General features: G+C 40.2%; 1 protein-coding gene across 2 annotated transcripts; it reads right to left on the bottom strand.

The window, feature by feature from the left end:
* Positions 1 to 77: 77 nt before the first annotated feature.
* On the bottom strand, positions 78 to 17890 carry LOC113612430 (protein FAM133-like). 2 transcript variants are annotated; one of them, XM_027092310.1, is made up of 6 exons: positions 17451 to 17890; positions 5896 to 5966; positions 5370 to 5507; positions 2853 to 2918; positions 2505 to 2547; positions 78 to 444 (listed from the first exon to the last, which is right to left on the bottom strand). In XM_027092310.1, the coding sequence occupies exons 1-4, from the start codon at positions 17774 to 17776 to the stop codon at positions 2857 to 2859; spliced, it is 597 nt and encodes a 198-aa protein (XP_026948111.1). In that variant the 5' UTR covers positions 17777 to 17890; the 3' UTR covers positions 78 to 444; positions 2505 to 2547; positions 2853 to 2856. The 2 variants fall into 2 exon arrangements, with proteins under 2 accessions (XP_026948111.1, XP_026948110.1); XM_027092309.1 differs by having other exon boundaries at positions 78 to 2547.
* Positions 17891 to 22949: the final 5059 nt, after the last annotated feature.

The following is a 22949-nucleotide window of genomic DNA, read 5'->3' as shown; positions in this document are numbered from 1 at the left end:
TTAACCACTGGGCCACCAGGGAAGCCCTTTATGTTGTTTCTTAAGACATAATGCTATTGCATACTTTAATAGACTACAGTATAGTGTAAAAATAACTTTTACATGTATTAGGAAACCAAAAAATCCATGAAATAAATCACTTTATTGCGATATTCACTTTGTTGCAGTGGTCTGGAACCACACCAACAATATCTCTGAGATGTGCCTGTATACACATTTTCTTTATTCATTCATCCGTAGATAGACAATTGGGTTGTTTCCTTATCTATCGCAAATAATGCTGCAGTGAACACGGGGGTGCCACACTGTTGCTGACCTTGTTCTAAAATGCCTAGTTCCACTCTCCTGCCTTAGAACTCTTGTTGGTGTTGGGATCTCCTAGTTGAGGAGTAGGGCTGGCAGGACCTACTCTGGCAACATCACCTTCCATCCAGAATCCTGAACCTGGAGGTAGAACCGGGTTAGCTGACAGTGTCCTGAGCCCATGAAGACTGGAGGGTGGGGGCAGGTTGGCACATGCAGAATTGACAGTGGTCTGCCTCTTTCCCTCCAAATTATTGGCTGGGCAGAAACTGGGTTTGAATGGAGTTGAACCTAGTTAGGTTGAACTTTCCTTAGCATTAAAGACTAAGATATCAAGGCAGTGACCAGATCTTCAGCAACTCTCACGTCCCAGTAAGACAAGTCAAAACCCCACTGGGCCCCTCTTGCCAGACCACCTTTCTAACTTTCAAGATGTTTCAGAGGGTGAATGACTCCTTAGTCATCCTTGAAGGAAGCCTTCTGTCTAAAAATCCAACATGTTCCTTCCTATTAATTATTTACTTCAGACTGAAGATGGGGTTTTAAAATAGGGGCTGCCTCCCTCAGTATGACTTTGAAAGGGGTTGAATTTTTACCATGTTCAGCTCCCCCCATCACCAGGGTGACATTGTCTCTAGTGAGGAGGGGCAGGGCAGCTCAACTGCTGTCAGAACACTAACATGTCTTTACCCTGTTACCAGGCAAAGCATTAACAGCAAGGACACAGTGCAATTCACTAGCTGGTTTGCATGTAGGACATGGAAAATAGTTAAAGAATACTAAAAGTGGGAGGACAGGAACAAAGCAATAAGCCTAGACCAGAGCTTGGCATGTATAGCCTACGATCACTAAGGTTGGGCTGAAGGGAGGGGTGCAGTATTAATTTTCCTAAGATATTTGAGCAATAATGAAATAGTTTCTTCCATTTCATCAATAGCACATAGATTTGCATATTGTGTTTTTCTATTAAGACATTAACTGTTCAATATACTAAACCAATACCTTTTTTCCCTCTGATTAAAGTTTTGGTTTAAGAATGGGAGGGCCAAGTGTTGGAGATATCAGAGGGGTTTAATTCTCAGAAATACATCCCCTTTGGCCATGGGTCACCCTGTCATCATAATCCTGGATGGACCCTATAATGCCACATTTATTCTGCAACCCAACTGGAGTTGGGTTCCTCTGGTGCCACTGCAGCCCCAAATACCTGGGCCACCCATGCCATCCTTGCCTTGTCTGCCCTTGCCTCCTCCACCTATGTCTTCCTTTGGCTTAGCTTTGCTTGGCCTGGCATGGGTCCCTGTCATCAGCATTCATTTTCTAGTCCCTATCTTGTAAGACATGTTTTCTATGAGTTTTTCCAAAGTATTTTTTTGCCAGATTGAAATTTTTCATAGCACCTCAAGAGCAGTTCACCAAATGCCTAATAAATGAACTGAATAAATGAAAACAGTGCACTGTGTTTTTAATAGGGCATATTTTTTGTATTTTCAGTAAAGATGTGAATTCTCTTGTATACTTGTTTTTATGTGCCAAATGGGGTTAGTATGATATGGGTAAGAATTGCTAAGGAATGTCAAGAAGGTCTCTTTTCATGAGGTGACGTCCCTAAGCACTATCACTAGACCCTGCACTTCTCAGATACATACACATGTAAGATGAGGTGGGAAAAGTCCCTAGTGAGAGAACAGTGTGCTGCAAAATGGGACCAAGCTCCATTCATGATGAGGAGCTCAGGCACAAGCCTGGACTCTAAAGGAAGCTTCCTAAGAAATTACTATTCATAGGGCTTTATGGGAAGGTAGCATCCAAATATTCACCTAGTTTTGTTCTAGATGCTCCAGATTCTGTTCACTACCCTCCCTTTTTGTGAAGGATATAGGGGAACAAACCATTCTGGCCCAAAGGAACTGCTGCTTCAAAGGGAACACAAGAGGTGCCTCCATTGAGGCCAGAAAGAGGCTCTTCTCCCTTTTCACCCCTCCCCCCACCACAGGAGCCATATTGTTGTGTCTTCCCCGGCTCAGAAGTGACAATTATCCCTTCAAATGTATTTTGTCTCATTCAGCGTCCTTGAAAGGACGCTAGATCTGACGATTAAACACTAAAAGGGAACATTTTGGTTTACTGCTGCTGGAAGCAAGAGGGAGGCCCTGATTAATATTCCAGATTAATAGATCACTGAAAAGAAGTGGTCAGACCTTGGCTTTCTTCATGCTGTCTTCCTCATGTGAAACTGCCAGGCTAGAAAACAAAATACAAATGAAGTGTGATAAAAAACTGAGGAATTACTGTTAAATTTTTAGGCATAGTAATGGTAATGTGGTTATGTTTAAAAAAGAATGTCTCTCTTTTAGAGAAGCATGCTGAATTGTTTATAAATGAAATGATATCTGGGATTTGTTTCAAAATAATTGGGAGGTGGTGGCAACTTCTCACAAGTTGATAATTGTTCAAGTGGGTGATATGTACATGGGAGATCATTACACTATTCTCTATACTTGTATATATATTTGACCTTTTCCATAACAAAAATTAAATTAAAAAACCTGATCATCTGTGTTTCTTCTTTTTCTTTTGCTGGGCTTTTTTTTTGCTTTCCTTTGTATCTTCATCTGAAAATTAAAACACATTAAAATTGAAAAAAAAGTTTACCTCTAAACATTAATACCTTTTTATAAATTTATTTATGATTTATTTATTTATTTATGGCTGTGTTCGGTCTTCGTTGCTGCGTGCGGGCTTTCTTTAGTTGCAGCGTGCTGGGGCTACTCTTCGTTGTGCCACACAGGCTTCTCATTGCAGTGGCTTCTCTTGTTGCAGAGCACAGGCTCTAGGCGTGCAGGCTTCTGTAGTTGTGGCACGTGGGCTCAGTAGTTGTGGCTTGCGGGCTCTAGAGCACAGGCCCAGTAGTTGTGGCACACGGGCTTAGTTGCTCTGTGGCATATGGGATCTTCCTGGACCAGAGCTCGAACCCAAGTCCCCTGCATTGGCAGGCGGACTCCTAACCACTGTGCTACCAGAGAAGTCCCCATGTTAATACCTTTGACAAGATAAATATGCTTTTCCTGTCCCATTTGTTATATCAGAGAAATTCAAACGCTTGTGTCACGAACCGTGCTAGGCATTGGAAGCATAGAAATTAAAGTCACACTAGGTATTAGATGATATAAGGAATTATTAACTTACTGGTAAGATAATGGTATTGTAGTTAAGTAGGAAAACGTCATTTTTTAAAGCGTTGCAGACAGAAATATTTAGTGTATTTTACCTTGACTATCTCAACAAAAAAATCCCTATCTGAAGCAAGTATGTCAAAATGCTAACAAATGTTAAACCTGAGTGACAAGTACTGTACATGGCATTAATACTACTACTCCCTTTACTTTTCTCAATGTTTGAGTATTTTCATGATGTGTGTGTTTGGAGGTTTGCTTTCCAGGAGCACATTCTAGTGGAGGAGACACAGGGAAAGAGGCAACTAGAATCTGAGTGAGAGGGAAGCATGGGGTGCTCTGGGCATACAGAGGAGTCTCAAAATCAGGCTGATTTGGGGATAGTGGTTGAGGAATGGTTGACCAGGAAAAGGTGACTCTTAAGCTAGTTATTTTTAAAATCAGTTTCATTACAAACGTAATGCATGCCCATCATAGCAATGAGTAAGCCAAGCCGCGTGCAGGGAGAGACCGGCATTGTAGGCAGACAGACTCTCTGTATCAAGCGACAGAGTCAAGAGAAAGGACGTGCAGTATCAAGGAGATGGAAAGTCATCCTTAGGCCAAAGAGGACGCTGCAGGAGAGCCACAGGGTACGTGTGATGTGAGAGATCAATTGGTGTTGCAGTTTTCTTATGACAGGGCTGAAAGTAAGCTCATCACACGAGATGAACTGTGCAGAAGCACAGCAGTAGAGGGCTGCTGCTCGCTCAGGCAATACGGCGCCGTCTCATCCTGCTGTGGTGACTTTTATTTAAGCATTATCTATGTTTACATCTTAAGACTTAAAATTTTAACATTCCAGAAATGCCAAAGCAGCAATATATGCTTGTATTGATTAGACAAGCAACAGTGGGCTTTCTTGAAGACATGCCGTGCTTCATCCTGGAGCTCACAAGCAGCACAAGGACATCTCCTTGTGTTCCCATCATTCTGATTATACTGAGGTCATTTCATGGATCAGCGCCCAAAGTATCCAGGACTGCCTGCAGTTCTGGCTTATTCTCTAACCCTCGGTCTGCCGAGGGGTTCATGGGTCACGTCTCCTTTCCATGTCCTCAGTTATTCCTCTACAATTGGGATCTGACTTTACCCTGAAGGCCATGGAGAACTGTGGAAGGATTTTAAGTAGGGACCGCCATGCTCAGATCTGCGCTTCAAGAAAGCTCAGGCTTCTAGCAGTGAGGAAGAAAGGTGACAGTGAGGGCCAGGAAACCCAGGTGACATCAGAGGAAGGGGTGCCTTAGTGTAACGTGTCCCCAGAGGAGGCACCCTCTGTCAGTCATCAGCCAGGAGAGGGCACAAAAAGGTGACTTTTTTGTGATGTGCCGCCCCACAGGAAGTGTGATACATAAATCAGCTGCTGGCCAGAGGGAGTCCCCTATGGTGTACCTTTTTGAAAATTGCACAAAGGTGCCCACTAAGTGTGAGAATCTCCCAGAAGAGCTGCTCCACTGGGCTGAGGCAGCCCCCTGTGGCTTGGTTTAGCACCACACGTCTCACAGACTAACCCCAACATGGTTCGGTGCCACATGCCTTGTACAGCTACACACAACCAATCTGGAGTCACACGGCTTAGGTCTGAATCCCAACTGTGTGGCCTTGGGTGCGGTACTTAATGCTCTGCTCTGGGCCTCCATTTCTCCATCTCTAAGATGTGTCCTACAGTGACTGTGTGGATTAAATAGCAATAATGCATATCAAGCACTTAGCAGGGTGCCCAACACAAAGTCAGTGAGTGTTCAAAACTCTTGGCTATTATTGTTTTTAAGAACCTGCTTCTAAAATAAGCTTTCAAGAAGTACAACTAGTTTTGAAGTAAGGCTCACAGAAGGATGTTGGCTTTCTTACCACTGGAGTCTGTTTCAGAATCAGAGTCACTGTCACTATCATCAGAATACTTCTTGTGTTTTCTTTTAGATGATTTTTTCTTCCTCTTTTTCTTGGACCTTTCTTTTGAATGACTAGACTTCTTCTTCTTCTTTTCTTCTACATAAAATACAAATAAAAAACTAACTTCTAAAGAAGTATTTCTGAGCATCAATTTTATTGTATTAAAAATACTGGAAAGATGGGCTTCCCTGGTGGCGCAGTGGTTGAGAGTCCGCCTGCCGATGCAGGGGACATGGGTTCGGGTCCCGGTCCGGGAAGCGGCTGGGCTCGTGAGCCATGGCCGCTGAGCCTGAGCGTCTGGAGCCTGTGCTCCGCAACGGGAGAGGCCACAACAGTGAGAGGCCTGGGTACCGCAAAAAAAAAAAAAAAAAAAAATACTGAAAAGGAATTGATGACAGGCGATTTGAGTAAAGTCTAATATTCAACTATTTATAAATGTATTTTTTAAACTTCTCAATAAAAAAGTCCTATATTTAAAAAATACCTTCTGAAGTAGAAGCTAAAGTGGTGCTTTTCTTTGGCTCTTTGTCCTGTACTGCTGTATGTTCATCAGAGCTGAATTTAAAGAAAACTGTAGTAAGAATCAGAAAAGTGATAAAATATGGACCACAGAGTATAAAAATATACACTTAAAAATTTTCAGTAACAAACTGATTGTCCAAGAACCATTCAAAGCCAGCATCTGACTGCTTTTGTAACAGTACAGCTTATTGGCCAACCACCTTCAAAATAGTAGAATAATCATTTACATTTGCATAATGCTTTCGAGTTAACAAAATGCTATTCACACTGAAAGCAGCATGAAGGATTTATATTTTCAGAAGAAACCACAGGGTAAATGCAGGGAAATAGGAATCATAAGGAAAGATGAAAGAAACTGGACATAAGAAGGCTGAGGGAAGACTTCATAATTTCATTCTACATGTGGAACAGACATACGGTACAGTAGCAATTGTTGTGTCTCCCCAGAGTAAGAACCTAACACACTACAGTATAGAGATTTCATCCTGTTATAAGAGAATTCTGAAAATGAGTATTATTAGCCTTCTACAATAGCTTAAAAAGGGCATTTCCGTATCACAGTCTTTTCCTCTTAACATCACATCTGGAATAATTTAGGTATTGCCTAGAAAATTATTTTTAGGGCACCTTCCAACTCTAATTCTCTGATTTCATGTTCTTATAAGGATATCTGTAAGTACAAGTTTCTAATAATAATGCTTTATCAACTAGTCACAAATTAGAAGTTTATCTGTGAAGCACATTGTCTCAACTCAACCTAAAGTAGACACGGAAATAGAGGAGAGGGAAGCAGCAGCTAATAAAGAGCACCAAAGAGAAAAGAAACAAGGAAAAAGAAGAAGCATTAAACCTTCAGATAGTATTGTATATAGGAAAATTAACTAAACAAAACCATACTGGCATGTTCATCTTTAAAATCCCTTTGTAATGCTAAAATCTGGCATGCAATCTGTTATTGGGTTAGTTGAAGAAAAAAAATAATTCAAAATAACATAAATGCATTATTTGTCTTAACACTGAACCCTTCTATGAATAGGAAATTAGCACCCCATGAATTATAATTTAAAAAGAACAATTAGCATGCTAAAATCCACTGGCAACATGTTTTAATTCTTAGGTATGTTCCATATTTTTAAAACTTAAGGGACATAAAAGGATAAATCACAAGAAAGAAGAAATATGTGAGATGCACTTAAAGTTCCTCACTTAATTAAAAAATTTAAAATAGGCACTGGATTTAATAAATGTTATAACATATTTTAAAAATACATTTTTAAAAGACTTACTGTGGTTCAGTATTGTATTAGTCAGCTAGGGCTGCCATAACAAAATACCATAGACTGGGTGGCTTAAACAACAGAAATTTATTTTCTCACTGTTCTGGAGGTTAGAAATCCAAGATCGAGGATTGGTTCAAGATGGCGGAGCAGAAGGACGTGCTCTCACTCCCTCTTGTGAGAGCACTGGAATCACAACTAACTGCTGAACAATCATCGACAGGAAGACACTGGAACTCACCAAAAAAGATACCCCACATCCAAAGACAAAGGAGAAGCCACAATGAGACGGTAGGAGGGGTGCAATCACGATAAAATCAAATCCCATAACTGCTAGGCAGGTGACTCACAAACTGGAGAATGCTTATACCACAGAAGTCCACCCACTGGAGTGAAGGTTCTGAGCCCCATGTCAGGCTTCCCAACCTGGGGGTCTGGCAACGGGAGGAGGAATTCCTAGAGAATCAGACTTTAAAGGCTAGTGGGAATCAATTGCAGGACTCTGACTGAACTGGGGGAAACATAGACTCCATTCTTGGAGGGCACACACAAAGTAGTGTGCACATCACGACCCAGGGGAAGGAGGAGTGATTCCATAGGAGACTGAACCAGATCTACCTGCTAGTGTTGGAGGGTCTCCTGCAGAGGCGGGGGGCAGTTGTGGCTCACCGCAGGGACAAGGACACTGGCAGCAGAAGTTCTGGGAAGTCCTCCTTGGTGTGAGCCCTCCCAGAGTCTGCCATTAGCCCCACCAAAGAGCCCAGGTAGGCTCCAGTGTTGGGTCGCCTAAGGCCAAACAACCAACAGGGAGGGAACCCAGCCCCACCCACCAGCAGACAGGCTGATTAAAGTTTTACTGAGCTCTGCCCACCAAGCAACAGCCATCTCTACCCACCACCAGTCCCTCCCATCAGGAAACTTCCACAAGCCTCTTAGATAGCCTCATCCACCAGAGGGCAGACAGCAGAGGCAAAAAGAACTACAGTCCTGCAGCCTGTGTAACAAAAACCACATTCACAGAGAGACAAGATGAAAAGGCAGAGGGCTACGTACCAGATGAAGGAACAAGATAAAACCCCAAAAAAACAACTAAATGAAGTGGAGATACGCAACCTTCCAGAAAAAGAATTCAGAATAATGAGAGTGAAGATGATCCAGGACCTCGGAGAAAGAATGGAGGCAAAGATCAAGAAGATGCAAGAAATGTTTAACAAAGACCTAGAAGAATTAAAGAACAAACAAACAAAGATGAACAGTACAATAACTGAAATGAAAAATACAAATTCCTAGAAGGAATCAATAGCAGAATAAATGAGGCAGAAAAACGGATAAGTGACCTGGAAGACAGAATGGTGGAATTCACTGCTGCGGAACAGAATATAGAAAAAAGAATGAAAAGAAATGAAGACAGTCTAAGAGACCTCTGGGACAACATTAAACGCAACAACATTCACATTATAGGGGTCCCAAAAGGAGAAGAGAGAGAGAAAGGACCTGAGAAAATACTTGAAGAGATTATAGTTCAAAACTTCCCTAACATGGGAAAGGAAATAGCCACCCAGTCCAGGAAGCACAGAGAGTCCATACAGGATAAACCCAAGGAGAAACACGCCAAGACACATAGTAATCAAATTGGCAAAAATTAAAGACAAAGAAAAATTATTTCAAGCAGCAAGGGAAAAAATGACAAATAACATACAAGGGAACTGCCATAAGGTTAACAGGTGATTTCTCAGCAGAAACTCTACAAGCCAGAAGGGAGTGGCATGATATACTTAAAGTGATGAAAGGGAAGAACCTACAACCAAGATTACTCTACCCGGAAAGGATCTCATTCAGATTTGAAGGAGAAATCAAAAGCTTTACAGACAAGCAAACACTAAGAGAATTCAGCACCACCAAACCAGCTCTACAACAAATGCTAAAGGAACGTCTCTAAGTGGGAAACACAAGAGAAGAAAAGGACCTACAAAAACAAACCCAAAACAATTAAGAAAATGGTCATAGGAACATACATATCGATAATTACCTTAAACATGAATGGATTAAATCCTCCAACCAAAAGACACAGGCTCGCTGAATGGATACAAAAACAAGACCCACATATATGCTGTCTACAAGAGACCCACTTCAGACCCAGGGACACATACAGACTGAAAGTGAGGGGATGGAAAAAGATATTCCATGCAAATGGAAATCAAAAGAAAGCTGGAGTAGCAATACTCATATCAGGTAAAATAGACTTTAAAATAAAGAATGTTGCAAGAGACAAGGAAGGACATTACATAATGATCAATCCAGGAAGAAGATATAAGAATTATAAATATATATGCACCCAACATAGGAGCACCTCAATACATAAGGCAACTGCTAACAGCTATAAAAGAGGAAATCAACAGTAACACAATAATAGTGGGGGACTTTTAACACCTCACTTACACCAATGGACAGATCATCCAGACAGAAAATAAATAGAGAACCACAAGCTTTAAATGACACAATAGACCAGACAGATTTAACTGATATTTATAGGACATTCCATCCAAAAACAGCAGATTACACTTTCTTCTCAATTGCGCACGGAACATTCTCCAGGATAGATCGCATCTTGGGTCACAAATCAAGCCTCAGTAAATTTAAGAAAATTGAAATCATATTAAGCATCTTTTCCGACCATAACGCTATGGGATTAGAAATCAATTACAGGGAAAAAAACGTAAAAAACACAAACACATGGAGGCTAAACAATACACTACTAAATAACCAAGAGATCACTGAAGAAATTAAAGAGGAAATCAAAAAATACCTAGAGACAAATGACAATGAAAACACAATGATCTAAAACCTAGGGGATGCAGCAAAAGCAGTTCTAAGAGGGAAGTTTACAGCAATACAATCCTACCTCAAGAAACAACAAACAGCTCAAATAAACAACCTAACCTTACACCTAAAGGAAGTAGAGAAAGAAGAACAAACAAAACCCAAAGTTAGTAGAAGGAAAGAAATCATAAAGGTCAGATCAGAAATAAATGAAATACAAACAAAGAAGACAATAGCAAAGATCAATAAAACTAAAAGCTGGTTCTTTGAGAAGATAAACAAAATTGATAAACCTTTAGCCAGACTCATCAAGAAAAAGAGGGAGAGAACTCAGATCAATAAAATTAGAGATGAAAAAGGAGAAGTTACAATGGACACCATAGAAATACAAAGGATCATGAGAGATTACTACAAGCAACTCTATGGAAATAAAATGGATAACCTGGAAGAAATGGACAAATTCTTAGAAAGGTATAACCTTCCAAGACTGAACCAGGAAGAAATAAAAAATATGAACAGACCAATCACAAGTAATGAAATTGAAACTGTGATTAAAAATCTTCCAACAAACAAAAGTCCAGGACCAGATGGCTTCACAGGTGAAATCTATCAAACAATTAGAGAAGAGCTAACAATCATCCTTCTCAAACTCTTCCAAAAAATTGTAGAGGAAGGAACACTCCCAAACTCATTCTACGAGGCCACCATCACCTGGATACCAAAGCCAAACAAAGATACTACAAAAAAAGAAAATTACAGACCAATATCACTGATGAATATAGATGCAAAAATCCTCAACAAAATACTAGCAAACAGAATCCAACAACACATTAAAAGGATCAGACACCATGATCAAGTGGGTTTTATCCCAGGGATGCAAGGATTCTTCAATATACACAAATCAATCAATGTGATACACCATATTAACAAATTGAAGAAGAAAAACCATATGATCATCTCAATAGATGCAGAAAAAGCTGTTGCCAAAATTCAACACCCATTTATAATAAAAACTCTCCAGAAAGTGGGCATAGAGTGAACCTACCTCAACATAACAAAGCCCATATACGACAAACCCACAGCAAACATCATTCTCAATGGTGAAAAACTGAAATCATTTCTTCTAAGATCAGGAACAAGACAAGGATGTCCACTCTCACCACTATCATTCAACATAGCTTTGGAAGTCCTAGCCATGGCAATCAGAGAAGAAAAAGAAATAAAAGGAATACAAATTGGAATAGAAGAAGTAAAACTGTCACTGTTTGCAGATGACATGATACTATACATAGAGAATCCTAAAGATGCCACCAGAAAACTACTAGAGCTAATCAATGAACTTGGTAAAGTTGCAGGATACAAAATTAATGCACAGAAATCTCTTGCATTCCTATACATTAGTGATGAAAAATATGAAAGAGAAATTAAGGAAACACTCCCATTTACCACTGCAACAAAAAGAATAAAATACCTAGGAATAAACCTACCTAGAGACACAAAAGACCTGTATGCAGAAAATTATAAGACACTGATAAAAGAAATTAAAGATGATACAAACATGATGGGAGATATAACATGTTCTTGGATTGGAAGAATCAATATTGTGAAAATGACTATACTACCCAAAGCAATCTACAGATTCAATGCAATCTCTATCAAATCACCAATGGCATGTTTTACAGAACTAGAACAAAAAATCTTAAAATTTGTATGGAGACACAAAAGACCCCGAATAGTCAAAGCAGTCTTGAGGGAAAAAAACGGAGCTGGAGGAATCAGACTCCCTGACTTTAGACTATACTACAAAGCTACAGTAATCAAGACAATATGGTACTGGCACAAAAATAGGAACATAGATCAATGGAACAGGATAGAAAGCCCAGAGATAAACCCACGCACCCATGGTCAACTAATCTATGACAAAGGAGGCAAGGATATATAATGGAGAAAAGACAGCCTCTTCAATAAGTGGTGGTGGGCAAAGTGGAGAGCTACATGTAAAAGAATGTAATTAGAACACTCCCTAACACCATACACAAATATAAACTCAAAATAGATTAGAGTTTAAATGTAAAACTGGACACTATAAAACTCTTAGAGGAAAACACAGGAAGAATACTCTTTGAGATAAATTGCAGCAAGATCTTTTTTGTTCCACCTCCTAGAGTAATGAAAATAAAAACAAAAATAAACAAATGGAACCTAATGAAACTTAAAAGCTTTTGCACAGCAAAGGAAACCATAAACAAGACCAAAAGACAACCCTCAGAATGGGAGAAAATATTTGCAAATGAAGCAAGTGACAAAGGATTAATCTCCAAAATTTACAAGCAGCTCAATATCAAGAAAACAAACAACCCAATTCAAAAATGGGCAGAAGACCTAAATAGACATTTCTCCAAAGAAGATATAGATTGCCAACAAACACATGAAAGGACGCTCAACATCACTAATCATCAGAGAAATGCAAACCAAAACTACAATGAGATATCACCTCACACCAGTCAGAATGGCCATCATAAAAAAATCTAGAAACAATAAATGCTGGAGAGGGTGTGGAGAAAAGGGAACCCTCTTGTACTGTTGGTGGGAATGTAAATTGATACAGCCACTATGGAGAACAGTATGGAGGTTCCTTAAAAAACTAAAAATAGAATTACCATATGACCCAGCAATCCCACTACTGGGCATATACCCAGAGAAAACTGTAATTCAAAAAGTCACATGCACCCAATGTTCATTGCAGCAATATTTACAATAGCCAGGATGTGGAAGCAACCTAAATGCCCATTGACAGACGAATGAATGAAGAAGGTGTGGTACATATATACAATGGAATATTACTCAGCCATAAAAAGGAAAGAAATGGAGTCATCTGTAGAGACGTGGATGCATCTAGAGACTGTCATACAGAGTGAAGTAAGTGAGAAAGAGAAAAACAAATATCGTATATTAACGCATATACATGGAACCTAGAAAAATGGTACAGATGAACCAGTTTGCAGAGCAGAAATTGAGACACTGATGTACAGAACAAACATATGGAAACCAAGGGGGGAAGTGGCGGGGGGTGGTGGTGGTTGTGGGATGAATTGGGAGATTGGGATTGCCATATATACACTAATATGTATAAAATGGATAACTAATAACCTGCTGTTTAAAAAAATAAATAAAACTAAATAAAATTTTAAAAAAAAGAAATGCAAGATCAAGGTGACATCAGTGTTGGTTTCTGGTGAGACCTCTGTTCCTGGCTTGTAGAATGCCACCTTCTTGCTGTGTCCACACGTGGCCTCTTCTCTGTGTCCTCTGTGCTCAGGTCAGGAGAGGTGGGAGTGGGGAGAGAGGGAGAGAGGAAGAGTAGAGGGAGAGAGGAGGATAAGGGGGAGATAGAAGGAGAGAGAGAGAGAGACAGAGAGATACTGATTGACCGAGATCTCTGGTGTCTCTTCTTCTTATAAGGACACCAGTCCTGCTGAATTAGGGTCTCATCCTTATGAGCTTATTTAAACTTAATTACCTCCTTAAAAGCCCTATTGCCAATTACAGTCACTTCGAGGGTTAGGGCTTCAACATATGAATTTTGGGGGCACACAATTCAGTCTAAAACAAGGATTCTTTGCAGAAAGTCCTCATACTTCAGGAGCTCCCAATTCTCTAATCCTATCTCACTTAATTTTCCAGAAGATATAGGCATGTAAATTATAACTCAATAGGTGAATTCTAGAAAAACGGGGAAAGCTAGAATGAACACTGTGCTATGGATTGGAATTTGAAGTACTGGTGTGAACTCATGGATTTCAATAGGTAGAAATGTTATGAAATATAAATTTAAATATGGAAATAAAAAAATTTAAAAATAGCTGAATTCGGGCTTCCCTGGTGGCACAGTGGTTGAGAGTCCGCCTGCCGATGCAGGGGACGCGGGTTCATGCCCCGGCCCGGGAGGATCCCGCATGCCATGGAGCGGCTGGGCCCATGAGCCATGGCTGCTGAGCCTGCACGTCCAGAGCCTGTGCTCCGCAGTGGGAGAGGCCACAGCAGTGAGAGGCCCGCGTACCGCAAAAAAAAAAAAAAAAAAAAAAAAACGCTGAATTACATTATATATATATATATATATATATATATATAAATTTTATATATATTCAAATTCAACAAGTCCAGTTATTCTATTCTCCCTTTATGTTTTAAACTTTAAATTAATAAAAAACTTGGTATAAATGTAAACTTAACACTTAGGGTCTGACGTTCTGATAGTACTATCAAATGGTACAGACTACAGACAGCCTGAACAGCCAGGCTAGAAATGCAGCCTGGGAGGCTGTCAAGCGCATCCCTTCTGCCGCATGCATGACAGAGCTCCTAATTGCTCATTTCATCTTCTGCAATATGTGACAGAAACAGTTTTACATTTGGAAATAACTTCATTTGTTTATGCATATTTATGAAAGGAAAAAGAAGTCTGTTCCAATTTGGTTAAAACTTTAGTTTTCAGAAACCCAGGACCTAGTAAAGACAGCTTTTAAAAATGAAGCACTACTGATTGGCATCTTTAGATTTCTTGATTAAAAACCTAACTAAACTGATTACATTTTAGGCATTCTTTCAGTGATGAAGAGGTTCTTGGTGAAAAATTTGGGAACTATTTGGTGCTTAGTAGAAATATTTTGAATTAATGTATGTACCAGTTATTGCCATTTCTTTACCAAATTCAAAATTTTTCTGTCAAGTAAATATTTCAATTTTGAAAAAAAATGAAGCACTACAAGAAGTAGAAAATAAAGGGAGCTCTGAAAAGTTCTATGTGACAGAAGTTGTATTCAATGAGATCCAGGGTTTGTTTTCTTTGTTTTTCCTTTAGTTCCTTTTTGGAAAAGGAGTACATTGTCTATCTGTTCTTTGGAGGACATTAAATTTTTTTTGTTTTATTATAATGTTTGTCATTTCTTCTGTTTAGTATTTACTATTACTCATAAACTGAAAAAAAGAAAAGGAGAAAACTAACAGAGGCTCAATTCTCCAAAGTTTAGCTGCTTGTGTCTCTGTTTTTTTTTTAATCCTTACAAAATAAATATATTTGGTCTCATTGCTTAAATAAATTATTTTTTACTTCTTTATTCAGAGGAAAAGGTATTATAACTGCAGATTTGGACTCAGAGGGTCACCCAGTTCCAGAAGCAGATAATCTAAAAGTAAACATACAAATAATAGCCCTTGGAATATATAAGTATAGGGGCCAATGATGCCTGCCAGACTGTAAAGACACACAGTCCTTGTGGTGTAGGGCCTAAAATTAAGGCCCAATATTATGTGCTGCTTTGACATCTGGGGAAACCAGTAGGGCCTCCAACGGCCTAACTGCAAATTCCCCTTCCCACTCTGCTCCTGCAGAAAAGGTCCCCTAGCCAAACAACCCTCTTTATTAAAGGGACAGGTGCAGTTCCAGATTATCCCTGCATAGTGGATCTTATGTGTCCAGTGTCAGGTGTCCTATGTTCAGCTGCCCCATAACCCTAGGGAGGGATTACCTCTCTCACCAACAGGGTGAATAAGAGACCATTAAAACAGTCCCTGCTGCTACCTGGTTTCATCTGGACTCAAGATGAATTATCTTCTACATGCACAAATGCAAATTTCATCCAAGCTGTTCTTACACCTTTTGGTTGGGATTCTAAAATAACCTGTTTGCTTTTTGATTGACACAGATTGTGGGTGACCTTTCTGAAACATATAACTTGGAGAGGTAGGTCTCCAATATAACTCAGGACTATTTTTACTGTTCCTCCTCCAAGGTGTGAAACCCTAATAGCTAAAACATAATGTGTATTATGTTCCAGGCACTAAATCATTACAACAACCCTAAAAATGTCAGCACTATTTTTATCCCTGTTTTTACAGGTGAAGAAATGTACCTTGGAGAGGTTAAGTAATTTGCCCAATGTTTTGACTTCCTTAAATTAACATTTGTTAAGTGGAGCACAGGGTGCCAGATGGTGAGCCAAAGTTCAACAACAGACCACAAGAGAAATTGAAATAGAGAAGTTTATTACTCACAGGTCCGGTAGGAAGTATCCAGCACACCTCGAGGGGTTACATGGGGAGGTCAAGATAGGGTGCAGAGAGTGACAGGACCTGGGGCACATGCTTTTATTACAGTCCGTGGGTGGAGTGCTTTGGGGTTCCCAGGCTAGGGACATTTTGGTCAATTTAAACCAAAAGAGCGGGGGTTTTGGTAAGCCCCACGAGGGTCTTCTCTAAGGGGGCCATACAGCATACCGGCACTGGGAGGCAGAGGAGACTGCAGATCACAGGGGCTGTTAGGGAAGTCATATCAGGAACTTACATTTGCTTGTGATTTTACGGGTTGCTATCTAGGGCATGTGCTTACAGGAGAGGGCTAGACCCTGCAAACAAAATGGACGCTGAGGCAGCAACACCACAGAGTAGCTCAGGTAAACTCTCAATACCCAAAGTTATACAGGTATTAAGTGGCAAAGCAGGGCTTCAAACTCAGGCAGTCTGAATCCATCCACTATCTTCCTCCTCACTATGCTTTATTACCTTCCACTGCTGGAAGAATAAAAATCATCAAGACATCTCCCAACTGTTGTAATTTCAACCTGCCCCTCAATGCCTGTAATGTTTGTAAATTTCTCATTTTTAACACATTCAAGGCACTTGAGAGGTATGACTACTTACACAGCAATAATTAGAACTTTTCCTTCTTAAACTATTTTTCCGCTCCAATACTCACTTTCATTAGAGGAAAATTGATCTCACCCTTCCCTCATTCTTCAAGGTCAAGATTGAGACCATTTAACAAGACCTTTCTCAAGGTAGCCCCATTTGCAGTTACGCACATTGCTTTTCCTACGTTCATCCAATCCTGTCGTGGGGGAAGGTTTTCTCTTCTCCAGTTTAAACCCTTAATCTCAACCCTTCCCAACTCCCTACAAAGAATTTCCACTTACACATCCTGTTATCATCTCAAACCAATCTGTTCATTCATTCAACACACAATGGTTGAGCTCTTACTAAGTGCTAGGCACTGCGAATTCTGTGATGAGTAAAATCGGGCTCCTCCTTTCCACGAACTCAGTCTAGTGGGGAATAAAAACTTGCTCACAAATGATAACACAACGTAAATAGGTCTGGGACCCTTGGCCATGTCTTCTGCCAGACCAGAGGTGAAAGGGGGTGGAGGGGTCACAGCACCGTATGAAGGAGCCCAAGGATGAGTGAGAATTAAGGGAGAAAAAGGGCAAATAAGGAGCTGTCGTGGACTGAAGCAAAAGATGGAAATGGGCGCAAAGAAGGTAGAAAATGCTTAATTGGAACCGTTCAGAAGCGGGATGAGAGATGAAGCGAACTCTGAAGGCAAGTGGGCTCCTCAGAGCGAAGGTGCGGCCGCATCACTCACCTCCTCCCGGTCCAGGAGGCTGGGTCCCGGCTCGTCGCTCCCGCAGCGGCGCGAGTGGCGGCAGCGCTCAGCGGACGAGGACGCAGAAGCGGAAGGGGAGCACCGAGGTGCCGAGGGCAGCTCTCGCGAACGACACCGCAAGCCAGGGCCGCAGAGCTGGTTTCGGGAGCCTCGGCTGAGGCCACCCAGCTGATGGCTGAGGCCATTCCGGTCCCCGGGCCGAGAGCAAGAGTGCGAACGAGAGCGGCCGCCCCGCGGGCTCGGGGCTCTTCGACGAACTGCGATGCTTCCCACTCCGGGCCGCGCGAGCGAGACACTCGAGCCATTGTTGCCGCGAAAGAGGTAACACTCTCAAGAGCCCGGGAAGATCTCGGTCTCTTCGGCTCCCAGAACGCGCCGCTGCGCTACCCTCCCCCGCCCAACCAACGCTGAGGAAACCATTCCGGGTACGCCAGCAAAATCCTTCCCCAGGCTTACGTGGCCTCCCGCCGACGTGAAAGGGGTGTGTGCATCCGTGTAAATAAACCGCCGCTGCAATCGGTTCCTCTCATCCTTCCGGTTCCTCAGGAGGCGCGCTAGGTCCAAGTTGGATCGGAGACCGTGTTTTTCTCAGCCTCGTACTTGAAATGACCGAAAGGAAGGATGACAGACCACAAGATACATTTCACTGAGTGGCCGTATCACCAACACAGTCAATTCTGCTTGTGTTCCAGGTGCCTTCTGTGCGTGTGTGTTACATATTCTATACTATTGGATGCTTTTACTGTTTCTCGTGTGTGTGTATGTATGTACATACGTACATATACATAATATCAATATATGCACAGATGTGGGCGTCTATGTACATGTAGAATATATAGGAATGGCTCAAATCGAAATACATATTTTTTTCTGAGTCTATCCTGATTTCAAATAAAAATCTAAGTGGGACGAGAAGAAAAAGCACCAAGTATTCAAAGTATTTCCTATGCAGCTGACAGTGTTTTTATTTTAGTGTTGTCAGATTTAGCAAAAAGAAAAAAAATACAGTAGGTTCGCTTACATTTGAATTTCAGCTAAACAATGAATAATGTTTTAGTATAAGTATGTCCCATACAATAATAATGCACTATTAACTATTTTCTACTAAAGATGAGGAGATAGCCAATATTATACCTCCTCCCTCCTCTCCCACCACCTCTAAAATTTATTCCTTATATTCTAAGGCTTTTCACTTGTTGTTAGAGAAAATGGATTGGGAAGCAGCCCCTGATATCTGGAAGCTGACTAGCGCTCAGGCCATGTTCTTCTGTTGGACGTAAACTCACAGAACACCAATCTAAGACAAGGTCACTAGATGACTGACAACGTGAGACGAAATAAGACCACTTCATAATTTTGTCTAAGCACAGACAAAAAAAAAGTCACTGTGCCACCCAGAAAACACCAAACACCCCCTCTCTTGGCCAAAATGGGTGACTGCTACTTTATCAATTACAGCTTTATCTTTGCCCTAGTCTGCCCTCCCTATGTATGAGGTTATTGAGATGCCCAATCATACAATTGCCCCTGCTTTCTGACAGCATCTGATTTAGAGCGAACTGCCACTTCCTTAGACCCTCCCGTAAATCACTCAAATACTATAGTAGGTTCTTTCTAACATTCTCTTACTGAAACACCCCATGGTTCCCTATGGTGTTCATTCTCCCTGCCTGCAAAGAATAATAAACCCAACTTGTCAGCTATGAGTAAGTTCCTGATGGTCTTTGGTTGAAGGGCATTGACATGTTCCACTGCCTAGAGTGCTCTTCCCCAGATATTTGCATGGCTCTTTCCCTTAGTTCATTCCGTTCTTTGCTCATCCATCATCTTTTCAGAGAGGTCGTCCCTGACCACACTATTTACAATAGCACCCTCATTATTCTCTCCCCCTTTATGCTATTTATTTTTCTTCATAGCACTCATTACTATCTGATATTATGTTATATATTTAGATAATATGTTTACTGTATGTCTCTCCCATTAGAATCTAAGTTTCATGAAGACTGCGACTTCATCTTGATGATGATTGTATCCACAGTGTGTAGAGCATTGCCTGGCACGGAGTAGGTACTAAGTGATATGTATTTAATGAACAAATGAATGAATGGATTTTTATTGTGTCAGGGTTTATAATAGTTTCATTCTATCACATATTCATAACCTTGTTGTTTGGTCTTAGTCCTCCATTTACATAGACTGGCACACTGCAAAATGTCCATTCTTAATTCTTCATTTTGACTCATTTCTTATCAGATTTGATTTCATATTGCCAAGTAATTTTTCACAAAGGACACATTTGTAGTATATTCTCTCAACTTTTTTCATATTCGAAATAAGCTACCTGTTGCTTTTGGGGGGTAGATTGTATTATTGTCGGCAATATCCACTTCCTTTTTCTCAGTAGGAGGGTTATATATCCCTATCCAATTGACTTTAGAAGAAAAGGAGAATCAACTGTATCAAACAAGTCACTTAAAGAGAGAATTATTGGGATAAAGCAGAAAAGGGGAGAGTGATGAAAAAGCAAACATATATTTAGAACTTACTGGGTTCCAGACACTCATTCCTTCAATATTAAGTAACCATATCTGTCTATCATCTACCATCAAGGCAGGCTTCACAAACATGTTAGTGTTTGAGTTGTGTCTTTCTTGAAGACCAGGCACTTGCCAAACAACAGGAGAGGCACAGTGTGAATACAAAAGGAATGGTTATTACAGGTTTAGGGTTCCAGGCACAGACATGAAAGCAGTAAACACCATGTCATATTTTGGAAACTGTACACAGTTTGACACTATCGGTAGTTAACTCATTTAATCCTCAAAACAACTCTATGGGAAGGTATTATTATCTCTATTTTACATATGAAGAATCAGGCTCAGGGTCACACAGCTAAGTGGGAGTACGAGAATCCCAACCCACTCACATCTGCCCAAGTCTTTGTTATTTCCACTATACCTTACTGTGGTTTCTTTTTATACTTGTGTAGTGACCTTACTAAATCTGTGTAGCTAAGCATAACTCAGTGGAAGGGCTCTAGGACTGAATGAATGCCGTTTTTTATCTTTTTAAAAATTTATTTATTTATTTATTTATTTATTTATTTATTTATTTATTTATGGCTGCATTGGGTCTTCGTTGCTGCACGTGGGCTTTCTCTAGTTGCGGCGAGCCGGGGCTACTCTTCATTGCGGTGCGCGGACTTCTCATTGCGGTGGCTTCTCTTGTTGTATAGCATGGGCTCTAGGCGCGTGGGCTTCAGTAGTTGTGGCACGCGTGCTCAGCAGTTGTGGCTCGCGGGCTCTGGAGCGCAGGCTCAGTAGTTGTGGTGCACAGGCTTAGTTGCTCCGTGGCACGTGGGATCTTCCTGGACCTGGGCTCGAACCCGTGTCACCTACATTGGCAGGCAGATTCTTAACCGCTGCGCCACCAGGGAAGTCCTGGTTTTTTATCTTTTATTGTCATCAATTAATATATATTAAGCATCCACAAGATTCTTGACATTTTAACACAGGAGAGGACAGTTGCTGGCCTCATGGAATTCATAATCAAGTTCAAAAAAGGCAAAGGCAAGCAAACTGACACATGGTTATAAAACCTGATTCCATTATCAGCCAATCAAAAATCTTTTTAGAATGTGAAACAATTGATACCTCCAAATCCATTTGATAAAGGTTCTTGTCTTTAAAAGCTACTATGTTGTTTGAAGTAGGGTTAAGCCTTCAGATAAAAAGAAAGTGAAAGGTGAAATAACTTGTTGAGAAACAGAAAATTAATGAAACTTTCCAAAGACCTTGTCCCAAAAGCAGCTGTTAAGGCCACTCAGATTTCTTGGTCTGCTCTGCTTTTCCTACCAAAAAATTCCTTTTCTGATCATTGGATCCCCTTTAATTATAGGTAACTTTTTTCTTTTTAAATTTTTTTTAATTTGAAGTATAGTTGATTTACAATATTGTGTTAGTTTCAAGTGTACAACAAAGTGATTCAGTTATATATATATATATATATATTAATTTTTTCAGATTATTTTCCATTATAGGTTATTATGAGATATTGAGTATTGTTCCCTGTGTTATACAGAAAATCCTTGTTGCTTATCTACTTTATACATGGTAGTGTGCATCTATTAATCCCATACTCCCAGTTTGTCCCTCCCCCTCTCCCTCTACCCTTTGGTAACCATGAGTTTGTTTTCTATGTCTGTGAGTCTGTTTCTGTTTTGTATATAGATTCATCTGTATTATTTTTAGATTCCATATATAAGTGATATCATATAGTATTTGTCTTTGATTTATTTCACTAAGCATAATACTCTCTAGGTCCATCCATGTTGCTGCAAATGGCAATATTTCCTTCTTTTTTATGGTTGAATAATAATATTCCATTGTATATATATGTACCACATCTCTAAGCCAATCATCTGTTGATGGGCATTTGGATTGTTTCCATGTCTTGGCTTTTGTAAATAGTGCTGCTATGAACATTGGGGTGCGTGTATCTTTTTGAATTAGAGTTTTTGTTTTTTTACTGATATATACCCAGAAGTGGAATTGCTGGATCACATAGTAGTTCTATTTTTAGTTTTTTAAGGAACCTCCATACAGTTTTCCATAGTGGCTGCATCAATTTATGTTCTCACCAACAGTGTACAAGGATTCCCTTTTCTCCACACCTTCTCCAGCATTTATTATTTGTAGACTTTTTGATGACAGCCATCCTGAATGGTGTGAGGTGTTATCTCATTGTGGTTTTGATTTGCATTTCTCTAATAATTAGTGGTGTTGAGCATCTTTTTTTGTGCCTATTGGCCATCTGTATGTCTTCTTTGGAAAAATGTCTATTTAGGTGTTCTGCCCATGTTTTTGATTGGGTTGTTTGTTTTTTGGATATTGAGTTGTATGAGTTGTTTTTATATTTTGGATATTAACTCCTTGTCAGTTGCATTGTTTGAAAATATTTTCTCCCATTCTTTTAGTTTTGTTGATGGTTTCCTTTGCTGTGCATAAGCTTTTAAGTTTGATTAGGTCCCATTTATTTTTGCTTTTATTTCTTTTGCCTTGGGAGACTGAGCTAAGAAAATATTGCTACGATTTATGTCAAAGAATGTTTCACCTATGTACCTTTCTAGGAGTTTTATGGTGTCATGTCTTACATTTAGGTTTTTAAACCATTTTGAGTTTGTTTTTGTATATGGTGTGAGGGAGTGTTCTAATTTCACTGATTTACATGTAGCTGTCCAGCTTTCCCAACACCACTTGTTGAAGAGACTGTCCTTTCTCCATTGTATATTCTTGCCTCTTTTGTCATAGATTAATTGACCTTAGGTGCATGGGTTATAGGTAGCTTTTAAATTTTAGCTTAGTTTTTGCTGAGTTAGGGGCTGAGCGACATGGACAGAAGGGAAGAGACAGTTTCCTGCACTTCGAAGTAATAGGCCTTCATCATACCTCAGTTGTGGCTCCACACTTTTAAAGCCCT

Source organism: Aethalodelphis obliquidens, unplaced genomic scaffold (assembly GCF_003676395.1).
Source record: "Aethalodelphis obliquidens isolate GAN/ISIS:26980383/991018 unplaced genomic scaffold, ASM367639v1 scaffold77, whole genome shotgun sequence".
In the NCBI taxonomy this organism is placed as follows: Eukaryota; Metazoa; Chordata; class Mammalia; order Artiodactyla; family Delphinidae; genus Aethalodelphis; species Aethalodelphis obliquidens.
The sequence above is the reverse complement of the archived record's forward strand: the minus strand, read 5'-3'. Positions and strand labels throughout refer to the sequence as shown.

Coding starts and splice junctions, on each gene's coding strand:
- LOC113612430 (XM_027092309.1), bottom strand. CDS start 17,776: ATGGCTCGAGTGTCTCGCTCGCGCGGCCCGGAGTGGGAAGCATCGCAG. Junction 5,967..17,450: donor GCCTCCTGGACCGGGAGGAG/GTGAGTGATGCG, acceptor CTTTAAATTCAG/CTCTGATGAACATACAGCAG. Junction 2,919..5,369: donor TTCTGAAACAGACTCCAGTG/GTAAGAAAGCCA, acceptor TTTAATTTTCAG/ATGAAGATACAAAGGAAAGC.